Source organism: Gopherus evgoodei, chromosome 17 (assembly GCF_007399415.2).
Source record: "Gopherus evgoodei ecotype Sinaloan lineage chromosome 17, rGopEvg1_v1.p, whole genome shotgun sequence".
Lineage (NCBI taxonomy): Eukaryota > Metazoa > Chordata > Testudines > Testudinidae > Gopherus > Gopherus evgoodei.
The window spans coordinates 5,875,396-5,897,539 of NC_044338.1; the positions used below are offsets into that span (position 1 = coordinate 5,875,396).

A 22,144-nucleotide genomic window follows, 5' to 3' on the forward strand; every position below is an offset into this window, starting at 1 on the left:
TGATAGATTGTCAGAAGCTCTTAATTCAGATTTTGGGCTTAAGTCCTTTAGAACTCATCCTATTATGTTTGTGTCATAGCTCATCATAGTCCTGTTTCATGAGAACTGAGAAGAACGGGTGGTAGTGATGTGTGCTTAGATATTATTTTAGTTCCTTTCATTTGTGAAGGATCAAGCAGCTGTATAGCGACTGTTATGTATGTCAGTTATTAAATTCTTGGCAGTAGTACACACCCCTTGACAAACAGTCTTGGCGTTGTTAATTAGTTTTATCAAGTGAGGGATTGGTGGCCAAAAGAATGAGGCTATCCCCTGCTACTCCAAAAAAAGACTAGAAGAACCTTAAATTCAATCTAAGCTGTCACCAGGGAGAAGTAAAAGTTAACTCGATTTAACCTTAGTCAGTGTTGCACTTCTCCGGTGTTGCACTGCAGTATCTGCATTTGATGAGAGTGCAAGTCCTTGAGCGTACTATCTACTGGTCCAGAGGGATGCTACCAATTGAGCCATCCCAGTGTACTTCAGGCGAGCTAAGAATGCAGTTTTGGTATTAATTCTGTATGTCTGGCTCTTCTTAGTTTGAGAGACCTTATATCTTACTGGGGTTTGAGAGTTTTTAGTAAAAAATTCATTTTTTGAGAGTTGAATTGGTGGATAGTAAATTTTTCAATTTCTTCTGAAATTTATCTATTAATAAAAATGAAAGGTGACGACAAGGTTTCCATCAGAGGCACTCCCCACAAACAACCATTGTACACATAGTTCTTGTAAATAAATTTAAGAAATCTAACAAACAGGCTTTGTTTTCTTCCTGACTGTGACAAAAATAAGGAAGATTAAAAACCTTCTGATAACTTTTACTTATTTAATGAATTAGGTCTATAAATTTACAGAAGATGGTAGTCTGTTTCCCTAGGCCTACTAAAAGCATTAAGATTTGAGCACTAGCTGTTAAAATGAGTAAATGGGCAATATTACAAAGTTAAACAAATGCCAAAAAAACATTTTCCAGAGTACTGGGATTGTAACAATACCATTAATGAGGGCAAAGAGGTTTTAATGCAATTGCACATTCTAAAGTTTCAAAAAGAGGTTTGAGTTAGTACATTATTAATGTACTGAACATCTGGAACTGTGTAAGAGCTATAGACATTGAGCAAGTGCAGGGTTTCCCTACTAGGTCTAATGCTGACTGATTTCCTCCCTAGTGAGATGCTTTTTTAAAGAAGTTTGAGACAGTAAAATGACAATATCCAGATAAGAGATAAACATTCCACAGTGTCTCTTTGTGAGATGTAAGGAAATAAATGAGAAACCATTACCTTTGTGGAGTCAGAAGGTGAATTTTGGAAATTAAATATGAAAATTAGATTGTCACACCTCAAGTTATAGTTCTTGCTGTCACATTGGAACTTTCACATTTTGTTTTGAGACCTAATAATTGCTTACTAAAATTATGGGTAATGTAGGTTGGATAACATCCTGGATGGCTTTTTCCTGTTCCTGCATAAACATCTATTTGATAGTGATGTTTACTCATTAAATACTTTTGGGACAATCATGCAGACTCTAAAGCATGCAAGTGACTCCACTCATATTAGTGTTGCCATTGACTTAAATGGGAGTATTTGCATGAGTAACTTTATTCATATGTTTAAGTGTTTGCAGGTTGGGATACCTTTGTTTGCAACCTGCATGTTTTATTACAGAATATTTTTCCCTTTTAGGTGATGTATGAAAATGCTGGGGAAAAGTCAAGGTTATATAGTTTTATGTATAATTTTCATTTATCTGCATAGTCTTTACCATCTTTAATGACCTAGGGAATGAAATGTGATTGTTTTAAATGTCATAATTATGGCTAAGATCCAAGAGTGAAGAACATCAAGCAATGGGACAGAAAACTATCAAGTGGAGTGTGAGCTAGCTAGGCTTCTAAATAGGCTGGTAAACTAGAGATATGTTTGTAAATGAATACTGGTGCTCACTTTTTACATAGCATTTACTCAATATTCTTGAGGGTAGGGGATTCTCTTCCTGTGGAAGTATAGTCTTAATTTGTTTGAGCCCAACATCTTCAGTTACATTAACTACAAAAGAACCTTAAAAAAAGAAATGAAAAGGCTGTTGGGAACATTATGCTGTCATATTTGCTAACCCAAATTCTGTATAAATATCTAAACAAAAGCCAAGAAAAATGATGGAACTAAACAATATGTCAGAAGTGCCATGTGTCCCTTGACTGGCACTGAGGACCTCATCCAACGCCAACTGAAATAACTGGATTCTTTCCAGTGATTTCCGAGTGCTTGGTTAGGTTCTATGATACCAAGATGACCCCTTTCTGGCCAATGCTGATTGAAAAGGAGGACCTATTGCCAGTTTCTAAAGCTGTGTCTTTTGCCTTATTCTATTTAGAAGCATAATAAAACTAGTAAAGTGATTTTAATTAGGTACTTTATGCCTGGCGCAAGAGATGTGGTTTTGACGACATAAAAGGGGACCAAAGAAGCCAGATTTTTAGCGACTTTAAAAAAATAAAATCTACATTTGTGCCTAATGAAAAGATGGAATTTGTTACTAGTTGTCCATTGTTTTTCAAGACAACTCATTGGTGGATTTCTCTCTGATCTTTATCTCAGCTTCTGCTTGTTCCATGCATGATTTCATGTCCATAAATTGTATATAACATCTTTACTTTCACTTTTTTTACCCTCAGTTTTTCCTCATTTAACTGTTTCAGGCTCTGCAATATACCTTGCTTCAGGGCATTGCACCCATTTCACAGCACAATTTTCAGAGTTACTATGCAACATTGACTGATATTAACTCCTGCAAGATAGGGTAGCCTTTACACATTTTATTATGATTCCTGAACCTTAAAGCTGCAGTTTCAGTTTCTCTCTTTCACTTGGATGTAGTTGAAGAATATGGTGAAAAATTATTTCAGTTAGCATCTGCAGTGTCTAAAATCACCGTGTGTGATAGAAGCTGTCCCTTCAACCATCCTTTCACATCTGTAGCTGAGGTAAGGGGGGGAAAGGGAGGAGCAAGCCTGAGTGATATTAAATCCAGTATGGAGGACTGGAGACAGGAATTAGTGAACATATATGTTACTTGCACACACTCTGCTGAATTAAACAACAAGTTGTCTGTAACTAGTAATACAATTTCTGTCCTCACATAGTCTGTTGTAAGCCCCCTTACTTTAATGCCATCCGCTCATTCAAGTCATTCCGCCAGTCTTCAATTTAGGAAGGAACTGACAGTTCACATCCTTGTAAAATCAATTTCTGTACCATCCAGGAGGCCCACAGCAACCATATTTCATTTGGCTCAGAAAGACAAAACAAGTTCAGAATAGCACTTCAAATGAATAACTGAAATGCTGTTAAGTACAGAACCGTAAAAAATAACTTAAATTTTTTAAAGCTGATATCTGTTTTGTTGTACAGAATAGTTATTATTTCTTCACTTGCCTCAGATCATTTTTTAATCTGTCACTTTGGTTTCTTTGCTTGGTTGGTTACTACTAATGGCTAGCGCAGGTATTGACCATCTAGGTTTCATACTGAGAAAGCAGTTGCAAAAAAGTGACCCTAATCCATTGGTTGATATCAGATATTTTATTTAACCCTTTTCCTGTCAATCCCTGACAAAAGCATCTCTTGAAAAGTGACTGAGTTTCAGCAGAATATTTGTATTTGTTATGGCATGGCCGTAATAAGTAGGCCTTGATCTAAACCTTCTCTTTACCAGTAGAAATAATGAGAGAATTCCAAAAAGCTTCTGAGGATTCCAAAGGATATGAAAATCTTTTGAGGGAATGGTAAACTAAACTATTCAAGGAGAATGGGATGGGATTAACTTCCTCTTTCCTTTTGGAAATCCTGTAGCAGAAATAGAAATCTGAAGCTCTGATGGCATACAAACCTGCTTATATGGAGGAATGGTGCAAACACCTGGGCTAGTTTAGAAAAGGCAATACAGTTCGGGTTGGAGGATCAGTCCCCCATCAGGAGATTGTATGCTCTGTTTGTAATTCCTCTTTCCTTCCAAAACCTGTGTGTTTTATGGATCCTGACTTCTTCCCCAGTCCAGGACATTTGATGTACATCTCTTTTGCCACAAACAACTAAAATGTCTTGGACTGGGGGCAGAGATCAGTCACAGAAAGGAAATCATCAAGTAGCAAACTTTCCATTTCTCCCAGTGGAGTATAGCAGTGGAAGCCATATTAGGTAAGAAGGTTCTCAATATAGCTGCTTCCTTTTGTGAGAAGAAAAGGGTAAGAGACTCTCATTTGTTCACTGTATCAGAACACGCAGCATTTTTCATCGCTTACGACGACACTAGTCACTGGATTAAAAAGCCAACACTTCTCAAGAACTTTTGTCCTTATTAAGATTACATGAGCTACCTTTTTGTAGGAAGCATTCTTTGTCTTGCTGTGACCACTTCTATGTCTCTCTTGCTCTCTCTTTATAATTACCTTAGTGGTATCTCTCAGGCACCATGTAATTTCAGTTTTATTCTTTATTTGTGACTGCAATGAAAGTAAAACAGTCTATAACATTTGTCAGTTTACCCTTTTTTGGTTCTTTATGCAATCTGTTTTATTTTTAATGCACTCATCAACATGATAGCTAAGCATTATATAAAAAAATTCTGTATATCTGAAGATTCTCATTACTGTCCTCCCTACCGAAAGCCACCTTCATAAGTGAGCTTGGTACATCTTTTAATGAGAAATGTTGTCACCGCATCACTTTATCTGTGGAAGATCATCTTGAAAACATGAGTCTTGCACTGGACCTTATAAGTGCCTAGAGATTAACTCATCTTGATCTTCAGTGGTGGAGTATTTTATAGCCAAGGATTCTGAACTCTGAGGTCTGTTAGTTGAAACATCGTCCATTAACTCAGCCACTGCAGTTGAGTATGGAAGAAGAGGTGGTCTTTGAATTGCCTATTAAAGGCTTACCTTGCTCTTTAGAGATAATTACCAGGACCTTGAAATAGATCTGGAGTGCAGTACCCGAACAAGCTTTTAGTAATTATCAGTGTAGTATTGACCATATAAAGCAATATTAAAATGGGTCACATACCTTATAATTCTGAATCCTTGAAGGGAACTTTTTAAAAAAAGAGTGAAATCCTGCCCTGCATCACTAACACCAGCTACTGTAATAATGTCAGTGTGTGAAGTTAATCATTAATTCATAGAAGAGATTTTTTTAGCACATTTAGACTTAAACATTGCAAGCTTTAAGTAAGCTGAAAAGGTGTTATTGGACAAAACATTTTGTCTTCATTGCAGTCTTAACCTGGGTTCAAATGCTGTTTCTGATAACACGTTCTGGGTTCACACATCTACCTTCCTCTATTTGTGACACATAGCAAGGCAGACACCATTCCCTACGGCATAGGACAGACTCTGAATGAGCTTATCCTCGATATTGCTAACCCAAGGGAACTACAGTGAAAACATGCAGCCACGGCCAGTCACAACGATCAATGCAAGATGATCCTCTAGTTCCGTCCCAAATGACTTATGTTTGTTGTGCTGTAGAAAGGGGAGCCGGAGGAGTGACGCAAAGAGAGGAGTGGTATGGTCAAAGCAATGGACTAGAGAATGATCTTTGCAGCAATGGATATGAGCAGGGTAAGACTGAATTTATCAAGCCTAGAGAAAAGGATAATGCAGTAATCAAGACCCAAGATATTGAAAGCCAGGGCAAGGAATTTTCTGTTTTGTCTGCACAGCACCTTGCACACTGGGCTTTTGGTCTGCCACTAGGCCTGCAAGTGCTATGGTAATATAATAATAAAGAAACCCAAAGTTTGGTCTTGAGATAAAAAGTGTTAGACAACAGTCACTATGCAATGAGAAGAGCATCTGAAACACCACAGGAATAACTGTGGTGACTATGTGATAACTATTACATTACTGTAACCCTGCATAAAGGAAGTCTCTACTTTTCCCTATCTCTAAATTTCAGGTATCAGAGGGGTAGCCGTGTTAGTCTGGATCTGTAAAAGCAGCAAAGAATCATGTGGCACCTTATAGACTAACAGATGTTTTGGAGCATGAGCTTTCGTGGGTGAATACCCACTTCCTCAGATGCATGTAGTGGAAATTTCCAGGGGCAGGTATATATATGCTAGCAAGCAAGCTAGAGATAATGAGGTCAGTTCAGTCAGGGAGGATGAGGCCCTGTTCTAGCAGTTGAGGTGTGAAAACCAAGAGAGGAGAAACTGGTTCTGTAGTTGGCAAGCCATTCACAGTCTTTGTTCAATCCTGAGCTGATGGTGTCAAATTTGCAGATGAACTGAAGCTCAGCAGTTTCTCTTTGAAGTCTGGTCCTGAAGTTTCTTTGCTGCAGGATAGCCACCTTAAGGTCTGCTACAGTGTGGCCAGGGAGGTTGAAGTGCTCTCCTACAGGTTTTTGTATATTGCCATTCCTAATGTCTAATTTGTGTCCATTTATCCTTTTCTGTAGAGACTGTCCAGTTTGGCCGATGTACATAGCAGAGGGGCATTGCTGGCATATGATGGCATATATTACATTGGTGGATGTGCAGGTGAATGAACCAGTGATGGTGTGGCTGATCTGGTTAGGTCTTGTGATGGTGTCGCTGGTGTAGATATGTGGGCAGAGTTGGCATCGAGGTTTGTTGCATGGATTGGTTCCTGAGCTAGAGTTATTATGGTGCTGTGTGCAGTTACTGGTGAGAATATGTTTCAGGTTGGCAGGTTGTCTGTGGGCAAGGACTGGCCTGCCACCCAAGGCCTGTGAAAGTGTGGGATCATTGTCCAGGATGGGTTGTAGATCCTTGATGATGCGTTGGAGGGGTTTTAGCTGGGGACTGTATGTGATGGCCAGTGGAGTCCTGTTGATTTCTTTCTTGGGTTTGTCTTGCAGTAGGAGGCTTCTGGGTACACGTCTGGCTCTGTTGATCTGTTTCCTTATTTCTTCGTGCGGGTATTGTAGTTTTGAGAATGCTTGGTGGAGATTTTATTGGTGTTGGTCTCTGTCAGAGGGGTTAGAGCAGATGCGGTTGTACCTCAGTGCTTGGCTGTAGACAATGGATCGTGTGATGTGTCCGGGATGGAAGCTGGAGGCATGAAGGTAGGCATAGCGGTCGGTAGGTTTTCGATATAGGGATATCTAAATTTCAGATAGTTAATTCTAAAATGTGTTCATTTGTAGCTTAAATCTCATCATATTCTGTTAAAGATTTGGGTTTGTAAACTTTTTTAAGTTCACTTTTAAGTCATCTTTGCTGTTTTTAGTAGAGTTGTAATAGTGTAGCATATTGCCTTATACAGCTGTCTGTTGCAACAGTCTGTCATATATATCTGCTTTACTGCAGTTGGGAACCCAGGAAAACTCCATTCTGAACGTTCAAGAACACATTTCTGTAATATCCTAAATGCTTTCCATTCTGGGGTGGTGCTACAATGAGAAGTGAGTGTATTTAGATTATATATAATTTATATGTGACTTGTCAGCTGTCTATAAAGATGATTTTATCCTTTATATTTAGGTTTTGAATCAGGATAGGAGTTTAATCACTGTCACCATATTTTGTGTGGAAAAAAATATTTTCACAGTGTGTTGTCATTGTAACGGGGCTCGACTCACCACTGCAGTGCCTCCTGCTGGCCATCCTGGGAATTAACTCAGGTTCGCTGGTGTGCCTTCATCTAGTGGCATCTCAGCACTGTCGCTTCTGCCATGAGAGCCATTGTCACTCTCAGGACTGCAGTGTCCTCTTCTGGATACAGCCGTTCGGCTGTTCCCCACTCAGTTCTCGCCCCATGCCCCCCTTCTGGGGGAGGCTGTCAGTCCTTTGTCCAGCCTCTTGCCTCAGTGGCTGGCTGCAGTCCAGGGTCTAGCCACCTGCGTCAGTGGCAACGGGGGCCCAAGAAGGGTGGGGACTAGCAGTCATGCACTGTGTCATCTCCAACCCCTGTCATCTGTTTCGCAGGGCCACTTCCCTGCAGCCCTAGCACCTTCTCCGTCCTTGTGTCAGGGCCTCAGTCTGGCAGTGTCAACCAGGAGCTCACTCATGCTCCCCTGACCCCACCCAGTGCTGCTTGGACCATGGTGCTGTCTCTTCTTCCGCCTTCAGGGCAGCCAGTCCTCACTCCTTGAACTCCAGGGAGTGACTGAAGCTGCTCTGTTCAGCAGCCCTTCTTATATGGCCCAACCTGGCCCTGATTGGCTGAATCTCGAAACCTTCTCTCGATTAGCTCTCTCCAAGCCCTTTCCTAATTGGCTGCCTCCTGTGCAGCCTCCCCAGTCTGCTTTAACATCTCTTCTGCCACAGTCATCTATTAGAAAACTGGAGTGTGCAGCCACTCCCAAGGATGTGAAAATGAGAACAGAGCCATAGGTGTGGAGGAGCCATGGCAGTCCTGACATAATGAATGTGTACTGCAATTGGGCCAGCTGCTAGACATGTGGGCCAGCTGCTAGAATTCCTTGGGGCAGCCACATTAAATCTGTGTTTAATTTGCATAATGCTAATGTGATGCTGTTGACTCTTGGGAGACTTTGAGGTATGGCTTGGGTGCTATCCTATCCTCATGTCATACATGGGGAAGGGATGTGGATACCTTTTCCAGTTTATTGAACAATTACTGTGATCAGCTGGGGCTTGCAATTTCTAAAGTGCCTGTGGCACTTGCATTTTATGTGGGGCAGATACTTTCTAACAACATCTGCACAGCACATAAAGGGGAATCTACAGTGACAGTCAGTGGCAGATTATTAGACATAATGTCTGAAAAAATACATGCTATACTGGTAGATGAGGGGTTTTTTTTTCCATCTGAATTTCACACCTGGCATAGCAGTGTAGTTTAATATTTTATTACACTGTTAGTTGAAATGTCTTGAACATACAGCATCAGGAAAATAAAGTAAAAGTCCATTATTGTTTCTCACTTCTTGTTAAATTGCAGCAAGCTGAATTGGAGCATCTTGCTTAACGCATGGTCTGATTAGCACATTTTACTTGCACATTGTTCTTACTATTTAAGCAGGAATTGCATGGGAAATGAAGTTTGTCACACTCAAGACGTGCCACACTCAGTTTTTGAACGAGTCTAGCAGTAAATAATAATATTTTGCAGTCATTAAATTTTTCTTCCTCATGTGCTTTCTACTGAAAGAAAGCAGGAATAAAAACAAGCATTAGCAATAAATAAGAGTGCAACCTAGAAACATTTTCTTTGTTAAATAAAACTGCTGTATACATCTTGCCTCGGTTGCTTTGACCTTACCATTGTTCTGTACCACTGCAGCCTACAGAGTTCCCGCTCCCTTTGGCATTTCTTAAAGGTTCACTGCCTGATGTGATTGAGATGTGAAAAATCAATGTAGCAGTAGACTGATCACAATCTTATGATGTTTATATTCAAACTCCTGTCTTTGAGGTTTATTATTAATGCATTAATGAACAAAGGTAAGATGTCAGCTAAAGCAGATAAATTTGCAATGTTAAACAATTTATTGCAGTATTGATAGTTTTCCATGACCTTGTAAATTTATCTAGATTGCATTGTGTCAACCTTCATACAGCCCAGTGGACAGGTGTCGCACACCCCAAATGCAAATATTAATTTTCATCCTATAGATTGTCTCTAGTTTCTTATAACTGTACACATCACTATCTGAGAGCCTAGGACAGAGGCAAAGGATTGCATTAGCATATAGACTAGACTGATTTTTCCTCCCTTAGTATTCTATCCAGGTCATATTTGAGACAAAATGAAAAGGTTTGCACTGTTTCAGCCCATGCTATGCTGTCCTTTTGGAAGGAGGGGGAGGAGAACCCTTAAGTTTTACTTTACACTATCTCTAAATTCATATATAAAATCCTAATTTGTGTGCGTCTGTGTAGTAAACACTAACAACCTTAACCAAGAGTCTAAGGGGTCTGTTGTCATCTTGATGAATGTAACTCCCACACAAAAGAGAAAACAGCACTGAGAATACATATTTAAGCAGCATATTGTGCATAAGCATAAAAAAATTGAATTGTTTCACTTATTAAAAATCATATATTTGGGTGTCTTGGTAAATTTTTTTTGTTCTACTTTAATGTGAAGTTAATAGGCCTTTGATATCCATGCCTAAAACTAAGCTCTGAATCAGGTGGGAAGTAGTTTATATTTACGTTAAAATTTAGTCAGTGGTGTAGATTATTCAGTGCATTCTAATGCATATGGCAAATTCACAAAAAAAATTAAATTGTTTAAATATAAAGAGTTGCAAGAAAACAGTTTTTCATACTCAACACTTGTATAATGTTGATCATATTAATACAGTGCATAAACTCAAAGGATGTAAATAAGTCGACTGTTAATGAATGACTGTCCAGAATAATTCTGCCTTGTTCTTTCTGACTGTATTATAGTTCTTTTTGCTTGGTAGACAAAAGGGAGAAAACATGGGCTTGTTTTTCTTACTGTGCTAAGATACTGTTCAGAGAGAGAATATTGGCTAGTGGTTAGATCAGGACTTGGAGTCAGGTTTCCTAGGTTCCATTCCTGGCTCTGCTGCTGCCTTACTGAGTGACCTTGACAAACTCTCAATCTCTCATGCTTCAGCTTTACCTGTTTGTAAAAGGAGTTTGTTGTGAGGCTTAATGTTTATGAATTGCTTTAAAATTCTTGCATTGAAAGTCCTGAGGAACAGTACAAAATATTACTATATCTGTTTACTAGAGGAGATGGATCTTACACCAAGATAGGGAAAGGGGGAGTGGGTGGTTATTAGTATAAATATTTACAGATAATTTCAGTATAAAGAAAAAAGTCACCATTTTCCATACCTTATCAGTTCTTTATATGACTGTTGAAAGCAACCAAAATGTCGTCATTCCACATCCAAACAAAGGAAGACCCCAATTGGATTCTGATCCTGTACAGTTGGTCAGTGTCACTTTCTCTTGTTTAGATTCAGAGTTTACTAGGCTTCTCATAGGTATATTGTCCAAGAAAACAGTTCATCTGTCCAACTTTGCACTGATATCTTTGCTCACAGTGTCTATACAAGCGAAAGTCTTATTTAATGTCTTCAAAACAATGATTTAGGATGACTAAATGACGATTTTTGCTGGACCGCTATAAAATTTCAGTATCTTGAGTTTGAAACTCCTTATAATTTATCTACTTCCTTCCTTCCAAGTGTGATCACTGGGTTCAAGTCTGGTCAGAGAAATAATTTTTCAAAATCAGATATTCTCAAATCACTGCTATTCCTTTTCAGATTTCCTACCTTGCAGGAATGTAGAAGCATCTCTTGATATAAACAGTGTAGGATCCTAGTGTATGTTAAATATAACTGCTGAAAAAAATCATACAAAATAGATAAGGACTGGTAATTCCTTTCCTGCTACATATGTATGTTTTGGGCCCTTATTTAACTCTTTAAAGGCTTTAGGATAGATTCTTAAGTGGTAAAAATCAACACAGTTCCGTTGAAATTCATGGACTTGCATCAGCATACACCATCTGAGAGTCTGGCCTTCAGTTTTCTCTCCTTAAAAAGGTTATTGTACATGAACATTGTAAGGTGGGTAACACTTTTTTGTTGTCCCTGTTGTAATTCATGCTTTAATCTGTAAGAAATCCTATCTGATCTCACTTTATAAAATAGTATTGTTAGATACATTGGTTTGAACTACAGGGATGTAGACACAGTGTTTAACGGTTTTAAACTTTCCTTCTAATGAAGTCCTTAAATTATGTAGTTTCTTGGTGGGTAAGACTAGTTCCTTAGTGTCTTCTACTTGATTAATTGCTGTTGACTGAAGCGCATGCTACTAATATTGATAACATTGGTGAGGGATCATCATTTGCATTGGCTTACTTGTAGAAAGTCTTCCTTGCTTTGCATTTCAGTATTTTAACATTGCTTGCATTCTGTAACTTGGGCCCAGAATTAGCCTAAATTATGTTAGGTGATTAACCCCACCCACCAGAGGTTTTTAACCAGCTTTGAGAGGCTACTCTGATATTTTCCTTTTAAATTGTATTAACTTTCCTTCACATTACCTAGTTGGAGTTGACCACTACAAAAAACTCTTGGTGATCAGGGATTGAAAATGGGAGTTTTTTATATTGAGTTCTGTCTCTGACTTGCTATATGACGTTAGGCAAATTGCTTAACCTTGTTTTTTCTTCTCATCAATTTCCCATTCTGTAAATGGGGGTAATCATACCCACCTTTATAAAGTGCTTTGAGCTCTACAGATCAAACATGTTATATAAATACTTAGTTAATTATTTTTTCTATTAACAAGAAAGGAGACTAAAAGATCCTGCTATTACTCTCCCACCGTTGGAATCAGTTCCCCGTGACACACATCCAGCTACTTCAGTTTACTGTGTCAGCTCCACAGCCTTCTCAGGGTTGGTTGGCCCAAAGCCTAGGACTATAAGTCTGTTTTGAACCAGTTTTCCCACATGACACTGTGCTTCACTGCTAATGTGCCACTAAGCCAATCTTGTCTGTCTCTCTCTCTCTCTCTCTCTCATTTTTTTTTGTTTGTTTTTTTCTTCTGGAAGAAAGAGGTCAACGGATGATTTGAACTTGTTTTTTTGACAACTGGTGAGGAAGAGGACAGCAGTGTGGAATGCTAACCTTGTTACAGAATATATAAGTTAAAAGTCATGTTTGATTTGGAAACAACTTCTAAGTAGTTCTTTTAAAAATACTTTCACTGGCAGCATTCTTTGTAAAAGAGGTTATTGTCTCATTAGCAAGCAAAACAATATAGATAGCCTAAGGTAAATGTTTATACACACATGTACTACCGTAACACAGAAAGCTGTTGTCTTAGGCCACGTCTACATCTAAAATTTTGCAGCGCTGGTTGTTACAGCTGTATTAGTACAGCTGTATAGGGCCAGCGCTGCAGAGTGGCCACACTTACAGCAACCAGCGCTGCAAGTGGTGTTAGATGTGGCCACACTGCAGCGCTGTTGGGCGGCTTCAAGGGGGGTTCGGGGAACGCAAGAGCAAACCGGGAAAGGAGACCAGCTTCGCCGCGGTTTGCTCTCGCGTTCCCCGAACCCCCCTGCAAACCGCAGGGAAGGAGACCTGCTTGCTTGGGGTTTCGGGGAACGCGAGAGCAAACCGGGGAAGGAGACCAGCTTCGCCGCGGTTTGCTTTCGCGTTCCCCGAACCCCCCTGCAAACCGCAGGGAAGGAGACCTGCTTGCTTGGGGTTTCGGGGAACGCGAGAGCAAGCCGGGGAAGGAGACCAGCTTGATTACCAGAGGCTTCCTCAGGTATGCTGGGATACCTACTTATTCCACGGAGGTCAAGAAAAGCGCTGGTAAGTGTCTATACTTGATTACCAGCGCTGGATCACCAGCGCTGGATCCTCTACACCCGAGACAAAACGGGAGTACGGCCAGCGCTGCAAACAGGGAGTTGCAGCGCTGGTGGTGCCCTGCAGATGTGTACACCTTCAAAGTTGCAGCGCTGTAACTCCCTCACCAGCGCTGCAACTTTCTGATGTAGACAAGCCCTTAGTTGACTTTAAAACCACAAAAGAGCCAAATTGCTTAGAAATAACTGAGAGAGCTCTAAATGATTCAGTGTTTCAAAAGTTTGCCAATTTGTTTTGAGAAAAAATATGTAAATTATATTGGGGAAAAGTACAGATTTTGCATAAATGACAACTTTTAACAGTGGAAGCAAAATATTAACAGTGTTATTCTGGAGTCTTTAGCGTGCAAAACATTTCATTTTTCATTACTGTTGTCGCCATTCATATTTTCCATTATTTAAGGGGCTTATTGAAAAATTGATGGTATGTTGGTACCAGAGAGACATCCTGTAGGTTACAGTGTTGATTTATGGCACATGGAACACAGTTCAGTGCTTCAGTTTCCTGCTCGTGAGCGGCACTTTGTCATTGTCCCTAAAGAAAAATCATACCAGTGAAATCCCTTGTGTTCCACCCAAGTTGAGTGATGCATACTCTTTCTTCAAAAATGATGATGAATTATTCACCTTTTATTGTGCTAGTGTGTGCACATAGTGATCCTAACCTTATTCATAGTACAGAACTTTTCACCATATACAGGGTTTAGTTTAATTATGTAGTTGTGTTGTCTTATTTTTTTAACACATTATATGTGCCAAGCTTGTGTGGGCCAGCCTAGATTTTACCCCAGGTTTCCTAGAGTTTGCAGATATCTGTCAAGTCTTGGTCATAAGGTTGTATGAGAAGAATATCTGGTAGTTTTTGCTTGCAGAAAATTGTTTCTTGAGAAATATAGATACAGTATTTCAAAACTGAAAAATATTTTCTTTTTCAAATGAGTTCTTGAAGTTTACAGATATCTGTCTGGTATGAGAAGGTTTATCTTTAAACTGATTCTCTGTTTTTGCAGTCGGGTGCGAAAGGTCTAAATGCATCAGTCTCTTGGGATAGAGCTTAATAGTAAGGATTTCCTGTTGAGAGTAGCTTTCTCTTGGCATATGCTTAAAGAAAGCAGGACAAGAGGGCAGAAGGTTCCACAATACAGAGGCCCACCTGTTACGAATATGAAAAGCTTGTGTGATCTTTCTTCATAACACTGGAAGAAATTTAAAATGTCAGAAGGAATGTGAGATTTGGATAAAGATCTATTTGCTTTACCAGTGTTTCATTCCTTCTGTAACATCAAGCAGTTCCCTAAAAGAAAAACTAAAAATAATAATTGCAAAAAATGACAATGTAGACACTACGTTCATTCTTAAATTCAAAGCTAGAGCATATAACCACTGTGGAGGACTGATTAGGGCCTGAGGCCAGTAAGAAAGTAGTTTGGACAAAAAGTTACAGCTGCAGATAAATAGGTGGCTCAGCAAATATCATCATCATGAAAGTTTATTAAAGGAGATGTAATACCAGTGGAACTAGATACAGTGTAAAAATGTCAGTATCCTGAGATCATCAGAGGATTACTTTCATGGAAAATAAGAACTTCACCATTTTAAGATCCTGTCTGCTTAGGCTACGCATAGATCTCTTCTGCGAGGCATGGAAACGGCAGCTGATGTAGATGTAGTTATGTTCATTCTATGATATGTAAGCAACCTGGACTAGTTCTCGCAAACGGTCCAAATGGTGAGAGACATTCTATAGTAAGAAAAGAACACTGCATTTCCTCTTGACACCTGTATACCCAGAGCAGGGGTGTGAAAGATACTATGCTGTGAAAAACCTTTTTCCCAGTGGCCACTCCTTTCTTTTCTCTGCCAAAATGTGAACAAAAGATTTACTTTTTGGAATTGCACAGAACCATACAGTGGAGAAGGGAGAGGGGAAGAAATGGCAGGAGAGAAGGAGATGTGAGAAATAATACACACTTTATGGTTATCCCTGTGAAGAAAAAATATAAATTTGTATTTTAAAAAAATCGGCTGAAATGATTTTTAAAGGGCTTTGCCTTTGTAGAAAGTGTAATGTTTTTGCAATTATACCAAATGGTCCTGCAAGAGCTGGCCACAGTATTTTACATACAGTTAGTAGTTATAATAACTGATGTGCAAGACTTCCAGTGGTATAGTAGTTGATGATCAGTGGAATGTAGAACTCGTACGTCAGCAGTTCAAATCCAGGCCATGTTGGCAGTTGTTGAAAATTTGTATTAGATGTTGGTCTGTCCTGTTTTTGAGGTGGCAATTGGTACCATTATTGGCAGTTTTATTAGTGGGGCCAAAAATTGAATCACCATGGAGATTGAACTACCTTCTCACCCAAAGTTACGGTTTCTCAGGTTAGGGATGAGCACTTTGGGAAAAATTTCACTGCTGTAGCCCATGCTGTGCCACTTCGGTGAATGAAAAGAAGACTTCAGTTTCTAGGGTAACTAAGCATCTTTCACAAATAGTAAATTTACATATGAAAAAAATGAGCACGTGCACCAAGTTAAGTTTGTTTCACTTGCTGAGCTCATGGCAAACACATACCTCCTTACGCAGGCAAAACTAAAACTACCATTGATTTTAATTGCAGCTTTGCTGGAATCAGTAAGGAGTGCTGGATAGATACCACTTCAGTTAAAATGAACTTTAAATTGACCTCTCCAGTGGTGATCGCCTCATTCCGTGGCCTAGGCAAGTGAATACATCAGTCTCTTCATGAACTGGTATTATAGAGCTTAAAATAAAATAGAGGTTTATGGCTAATGTTTTGAGATCTGGACTGATGAAAACACAGCAAAGAGATCAATAAAAAAGAAGAGCTGTCAGACAAATACAGAAATGTGAATGTGTAATTTCCCATCTGACAGAAAAAGGCAATGTACAAAATGTAGTTAAATATAACCTAGTATAAAATTTAAAGCAAAGCTATTAAAAATATTCCACCTCTGGTACAGTCTGATTTTTGTTGTTTTTGTTAAAAAAACTAATGTGTTTTAAAAAGCATTAAAGTGCTTATCACATGTTCTGGGCAAAAGCAAGCAACTTTTAATGTTTATAAAAAGCAACATTATTGCAAAGTTAAGTTTTAATAATTTTGATTTTTTTTTACAAATTCTATATCATAAAAATGATTAAAGATTTCTGTTACTGAATTACTTCAAAAAATCTGTTATCAGCAGCAGTCATCTTGTCCCTTGTGATTTTTTTTATGATGAATCTGTTTATAATCAGTTCTTGTAATTGAAATGTTGGAATAATCTTAATTATTGTAGTATGAACTAAAACATTATAAAACCTTATTAGATTTATGCTTGAAATTAGTATCCCCAAATATTTTTATTTTTATATGGTTATCTGGAAGAGTTTTATGTGCAACTCAGCCAAATGTGAATAGAGTACTAACTTGAAAGGTAAAAAGAAAACAGTGTGGAAATAAACTTTTTTTTTTTTTTTTTAAGTAAACTATGGTCTGGTTTTGTTCCCTCCTCCCCAATAAGATTCCCAGGCAGCTGGAATTGCCCTTGCATGCCTTTTGCTTGGTCTGATGCTTGTGGTTGATTTCATGAACCTGTGGAATTTATGACCATCTTCACAATTTATAAATTATCAAAGGGCTTGAAGAGCACAAATTCAAGATGACAGCCTCTCTTGTCTCTCCATGAATTTTGTAATCATGATGAAATACTTGTGCACCATGTATTTATACAGAGAATTGCAGCTGGACACAGTTTCCATACAGCTGCAGTTCTTTAAAATGCTTTTGGTATTGGGAAGTTAAAAGACTCTTCCAAAATTGTCTTGATTTGGAGGTGGGGGAGGAGAAATAAGTTTTTCTAATAGTCTTGAGTCGGTTTGTAACTTCCCAAGGGTGGAACCAAAATTATATGCTTAAACTTCCAGTAAGTTAAAAGTTCACCGTGATCCTCTTCATGTGTCAGAGCCGTGAGGCATTCCTTTTTTCCCTTTGTTTGATACCCCTGATCTCCAGGTCCTTTTGTCACAGCTGAATGCAGACTGGATTTTAGGACTCCTTTTGGAAACAATCAGCATAATCAGTTATAGGGAGTGACATAAATTAATCTTTGTCCAACACTTCCCCAGAAACCCCAACCCTTGCTGTCCATAACTAAAAATAGAACCCAGAACTGCAGCATGGCAGTGTAGAGCATTATCACTTGGTCATAATTTTTTTAACTAAAAGATTTTTCAGATGCATTTATTATTGCATGATAAATATACATTTAAAGCCTTATAATTAAAGGGAAATATTTCAAAGTATGGAATTTTAGCTGTTTTGAAAAATTACTCCAAAACTCCTCCTGACCACCTCCCTTTTATATAACCTGTAAATGAAATTATATTTATTAACTGTTTCTGAAGACGTTATGCGATACAATATTATAAGAATGGTTGTGCATTTTTTGTCTCTCTTATATGTTAATGGATGGGCTGGTACGAGCCTCTTTTTGAGCAAGTGGTTGTCCTTGTTGTCCCAAATACACTGTATCCATTTGAGTTTCACCAAAATTGGGGTTTTTTGAAGCTTGGCTGCCAAACCACTGGGTTGGGTGCATCTGTATTTTCCATTTCTGAAGTTTTATGCTGACTGTGTGTAGAACTTCTGTTTGACCCTTCAAACACGTTTCCAGCCCACTGGAGACACACTTTGATTTTGAAGCAATGCTTATTCAAAAAGAAAATTCTGGTAGCAAACACATGAAGAGCTCTGCATGGGAAAAGGCTTTTAGATCAATGTTAGTCCCCTGAGGATCTCTGACTTTTTGCACTAACAATAGTGTCAATACTGTGATTTTTATTAAGGAAAGCCTAATGGCTGTTTCTCCACACACCATTTCCAAGTAACAATTAAATTGATTCAGAGATGCTAAACTGGTAAGTTTGATAAAATGCAGTTTGTAGCTTTACAAAACCCTCCCTGTACAAATGAGGTGAAGAAAATGCAGAAGTTCCAAAGGGTATGTCTTTTATTTATAATTGCAAGCTTTCAGTGGAGTACAGGAAATTTATCTAAGGTTAGTGGTTACATAGGCAGTGGGAGAATAGGTTTATGGACAGTCATTGGGTGATTAAAGCAAGCACCTCAAGATCCACTTGTTTTAGAAGATTATGATGTAGTGTCTAAATACCACGATGACAAGCCCATTACAGATGAGAAGAAGGATGCAACACCTCATTGCTGTAGTTTGCAGTGTAATAAAAGCCAATGGTTATTTAACTGTTGATTAGATCCAAAGCTGCTATTTGAATCCTTCCTGCACTGTCAGACGTCTCTTAGGGAATGAACAAGGTTCCATCATCCTTTCCTGTCCTGGGCTACTCTTTGCATATCCTCTATGTTGTTAAATTCCACAAATGTTCCCTCTCTAAATGCTGCTTGATGCCCATTTAAAACCAGCATTAAAATATTAAATGCATATTTTATGTAAAGGATTTCTGAGTGACAGGTCCTGGGGTGGGGCATATAAAGGAGAACAGTTAACTGATAGTTTTGTGTTCTCCTTTAGACTCCCCACCCATTCCCAAGGACCTATTTCCTCAGAAACCAATCAACCAGGGGATAGTGCAAAGAAAGTGACTGTTTTCCCATAGTGTTCTGCAGCAGTGTGATTGCTGCAGTTTAACTTGTCAGCTTCCCTTTGTTTAAGATTTTGGAAATTACACTCATGTAGCCTTAGCAAATCTTTGGCTTTGTTGCATAGAATAGGAACCCTTTTGCCTGCCCCTGAGATGGAAAAATGGAATCTGGAAAGGGAACATATCTGTGAAATAGGATATGAGGACCACAGCTCAAGGCAGCGGAGAGAAATGGTAAAAGATGCTGAGGAAACCTCTTCTCCCATACTTCCAAGATATTGGAAAGCTTCAGCAACTCTCTCTTAAAAAACAAGAAACAGCAGAGTTGGTAGCCAAGCCTAGATACTAAAAAAACAACTCCTGGGGAAGAACTTGCAACTGTTTTAAAATTACAAGAGGGAAAAAAAAAATCAAATAAACATCCATCAGCTTCTGGGAAGATGGCAGATTCTACTTGCCTAACAAGATTTTCTGCTTTCTTGGAGGAAAATCTCATTTCATTTATAGAACCATTAGAGAGTCCATATGTAAAGGGTTTAATAAAACATATATAGACTGCCTTGCCCTGCAAAAACTATTATTCCTCTGGGTGGAGAAAGTGACTGACTGTGGGCATTAATGGTTTCTGGCATTATGCCCCACTCTTATTTGTGTTTTTTCCAGCCCAAAGTGCTATTGTTTTTCATTGTAACCCTGCACTTGAGTTCATAGTTCCCATGAAGCATGGATGTGTGTTATATTTTATTTATTTTTATTTATAGGTATCGCTATAGCACTCATCGTGTTGTGTATAGTGTGAGTGCATATCATGTTTATAAAAGTATTTGCATACCTTTTCTATATATGAGAAAAATCTTGTATATGGCAAACACCATTAAAATGGAATAAGTAAATTTTACAGGACATTGTTTTATCCTTGCCAAATATTAATTATAGTCATAATCTGCGTTTTTACATACAGAAGGTAGCCTTGCTGGTGTTATGGCAGCTGGCAGTTAAAAGGCAAACCTGAAGTCATCAAGGGCCAGTAGGGGCTTTGAGTGAATTCCTCAAAGGGGAGAGGGAGAGAATTTTGATTACATTACTATGTAATCCATAGAAGTGGAACATTGGCTTTGCAGATGTTTTCTGATGGATCTGGATAAAGATGTTCTAGTACACTCTTTGCTGGTAGTGAGTGGAAGTTACTTCTTTTTAAAATGAGAAGGATACAGTAGGATTGAATCGGTAAATTTCAGATTTTTAAAAAAAATCTGTGGAGATTTATACAGTGTCTACAGTTTATATATATAAAATATAGTAGAAATATATGAAAAATGTGGTTTTGAGCCTTTTTGTGCATTTCATATGCCTTCGCTAAATAAAATGTATTATACTGAATTGCATCCACTCTGTTTATTACTTTAAGAATCCATCGGTACAACACCTATCACAAGGTATTTCATTTCTTTTTGAGAATTGCAGTGCGTAAGTATAGAGTTGCAGCAGTGGAGAGCATAAGTGTTTGAATTTTGAATTGCAGGTGCTTACATTGAATTGCACACATTTCCACAGTGTCAAGTTACAACTAATATTGACAAATACTGAATAATATGCATTTTATAAAGTTGTGATTGGTATTTTTATTGTGTGTTTTATTGGGGACTTGTTTAGTATGTTTTAGAGCCTTTTGAAAAATTAGGTGACTGAATATTCACTATGGCACTCTTTGATTTTTTGTTGTTTGTTTGTTTGTTTAGTTGTTGGACAAATTAAAGATCGCTGGATGCATACTGGCTTATGGAGAAACTTGGAGCTTGTTAAGACAGTCATTGCAGAGCCTCAAGGAGGAGACAAGGCTGACTTTGATGCACTGCTCCAAATATACTATGATGCAATAAAATATAAAGGCGGAAAAGGTAATCGGATCGGTGAGGTTATCTGGATGAATTTTTAACTCACATTAAGTAGTTAATATAGACTTTTCAGGTAGAAAGTGTGGTTCATATTTTAAAATATTTTGAAGTCAGACTAAGATGATGTTGTATAATTTATTTTACTGTGATACGATATTTTTGGATATGAGAGGAGTTGTGCCTGATGGTTTGTAGGTAATGTATTAATATATTACACACACACAAATATTTGTTAAAATAACATTAAGGATGCAAAGTCAAGCACTATGAAGTTAAGAAATGCCAGTATTAACCTTTATTTGGCCTCCTTGTGCATATACAATATGATACAATCTTTAATTACATTATCACATACTCCGGTTCACAGGAGCCCTGTTCTTTGAGTGATTGTGTGCATATACGTTCTACCGTAGATGTGCGTGCACCCAATTCGTTCAAGTCAGAGACTTTTGCCAGCCTTCACCTCAGGTGTCTATAGGCCTGGCTTTGCTCAGTATACCATTCAAGCAGATGCTCTCTCGACATGCTGATTTGCGAACCTGCAAGAGTGCTTCAGTCCATGAGTTGATGGATAGATCCCCAAAATGTCTGCAAAGGTGTTCCTTTCTTACCACCACAGTTAACAAGGACTCTTGTAACAGATGTGTCCTCCAGGGGCTAGGATGCCAATCGGGGGCAATTTCAGGCTCAAGCACTTTGCACATCTCAGGAGACTTCTCTCCACATAAATTATTGGGCTTTGAACCGTTCATTGGGGCTGTGAAAGTTTTATTACCACCATCAGTAATCAGGTGGTTCACATTCATATCAACAACACCAATTCTCTGTTTTCTCTCAACAAGAAGGAGAGTGCAGGGTTGATTCAGCTTTTCCAAAAGGTGATCCTTTTTTGAAACTTCTGCATAAAGCCACTTTCTTACCAATAGAAGTTGGTCCAATGAAAGATATTACCTCAGCAAAATTCTCCTAATTTAATTGCAACAGTGATCTCTCAGATAGCTGGATCCTGAATTATTCTTATAGTAGACTTTCTGTCCAGTATAGACTCCAGATGTGTACAGTCAATGTAATATTTACCCAGTTAATTTCTGAGCAAAGCCACTATTTTGCAAAGCATAGAAACATATTTACAATGCACTGTTTTACAAAACTTAACCTTATACGTTTTCTTAAAAAATACCCTATATATCAGTTCAGTCAATACATCATA

General features: G+C 38.4%; 1 protein-coding gene across 1 annotated transcript in view; it reads left to right on the top strand.

Annotated features, from left to right (window-relative positions):
- The window catches only part of BRIP1 (BRCA1 interacting protein C-terminal helicase 1), a 112,567-nt gene that overhangs the window by 59,326 nt on the left and 31,097 nt on the right, over positions 1–22,144 (top strand). Inside the window, 1 exon segment of the mRNA XM_030536627.1 lies at positions 20,779–20,937. Within this exon segment, the coding sequence (XP_030392487.1) occupies positions 20,779–20,937 (159 nt within the window).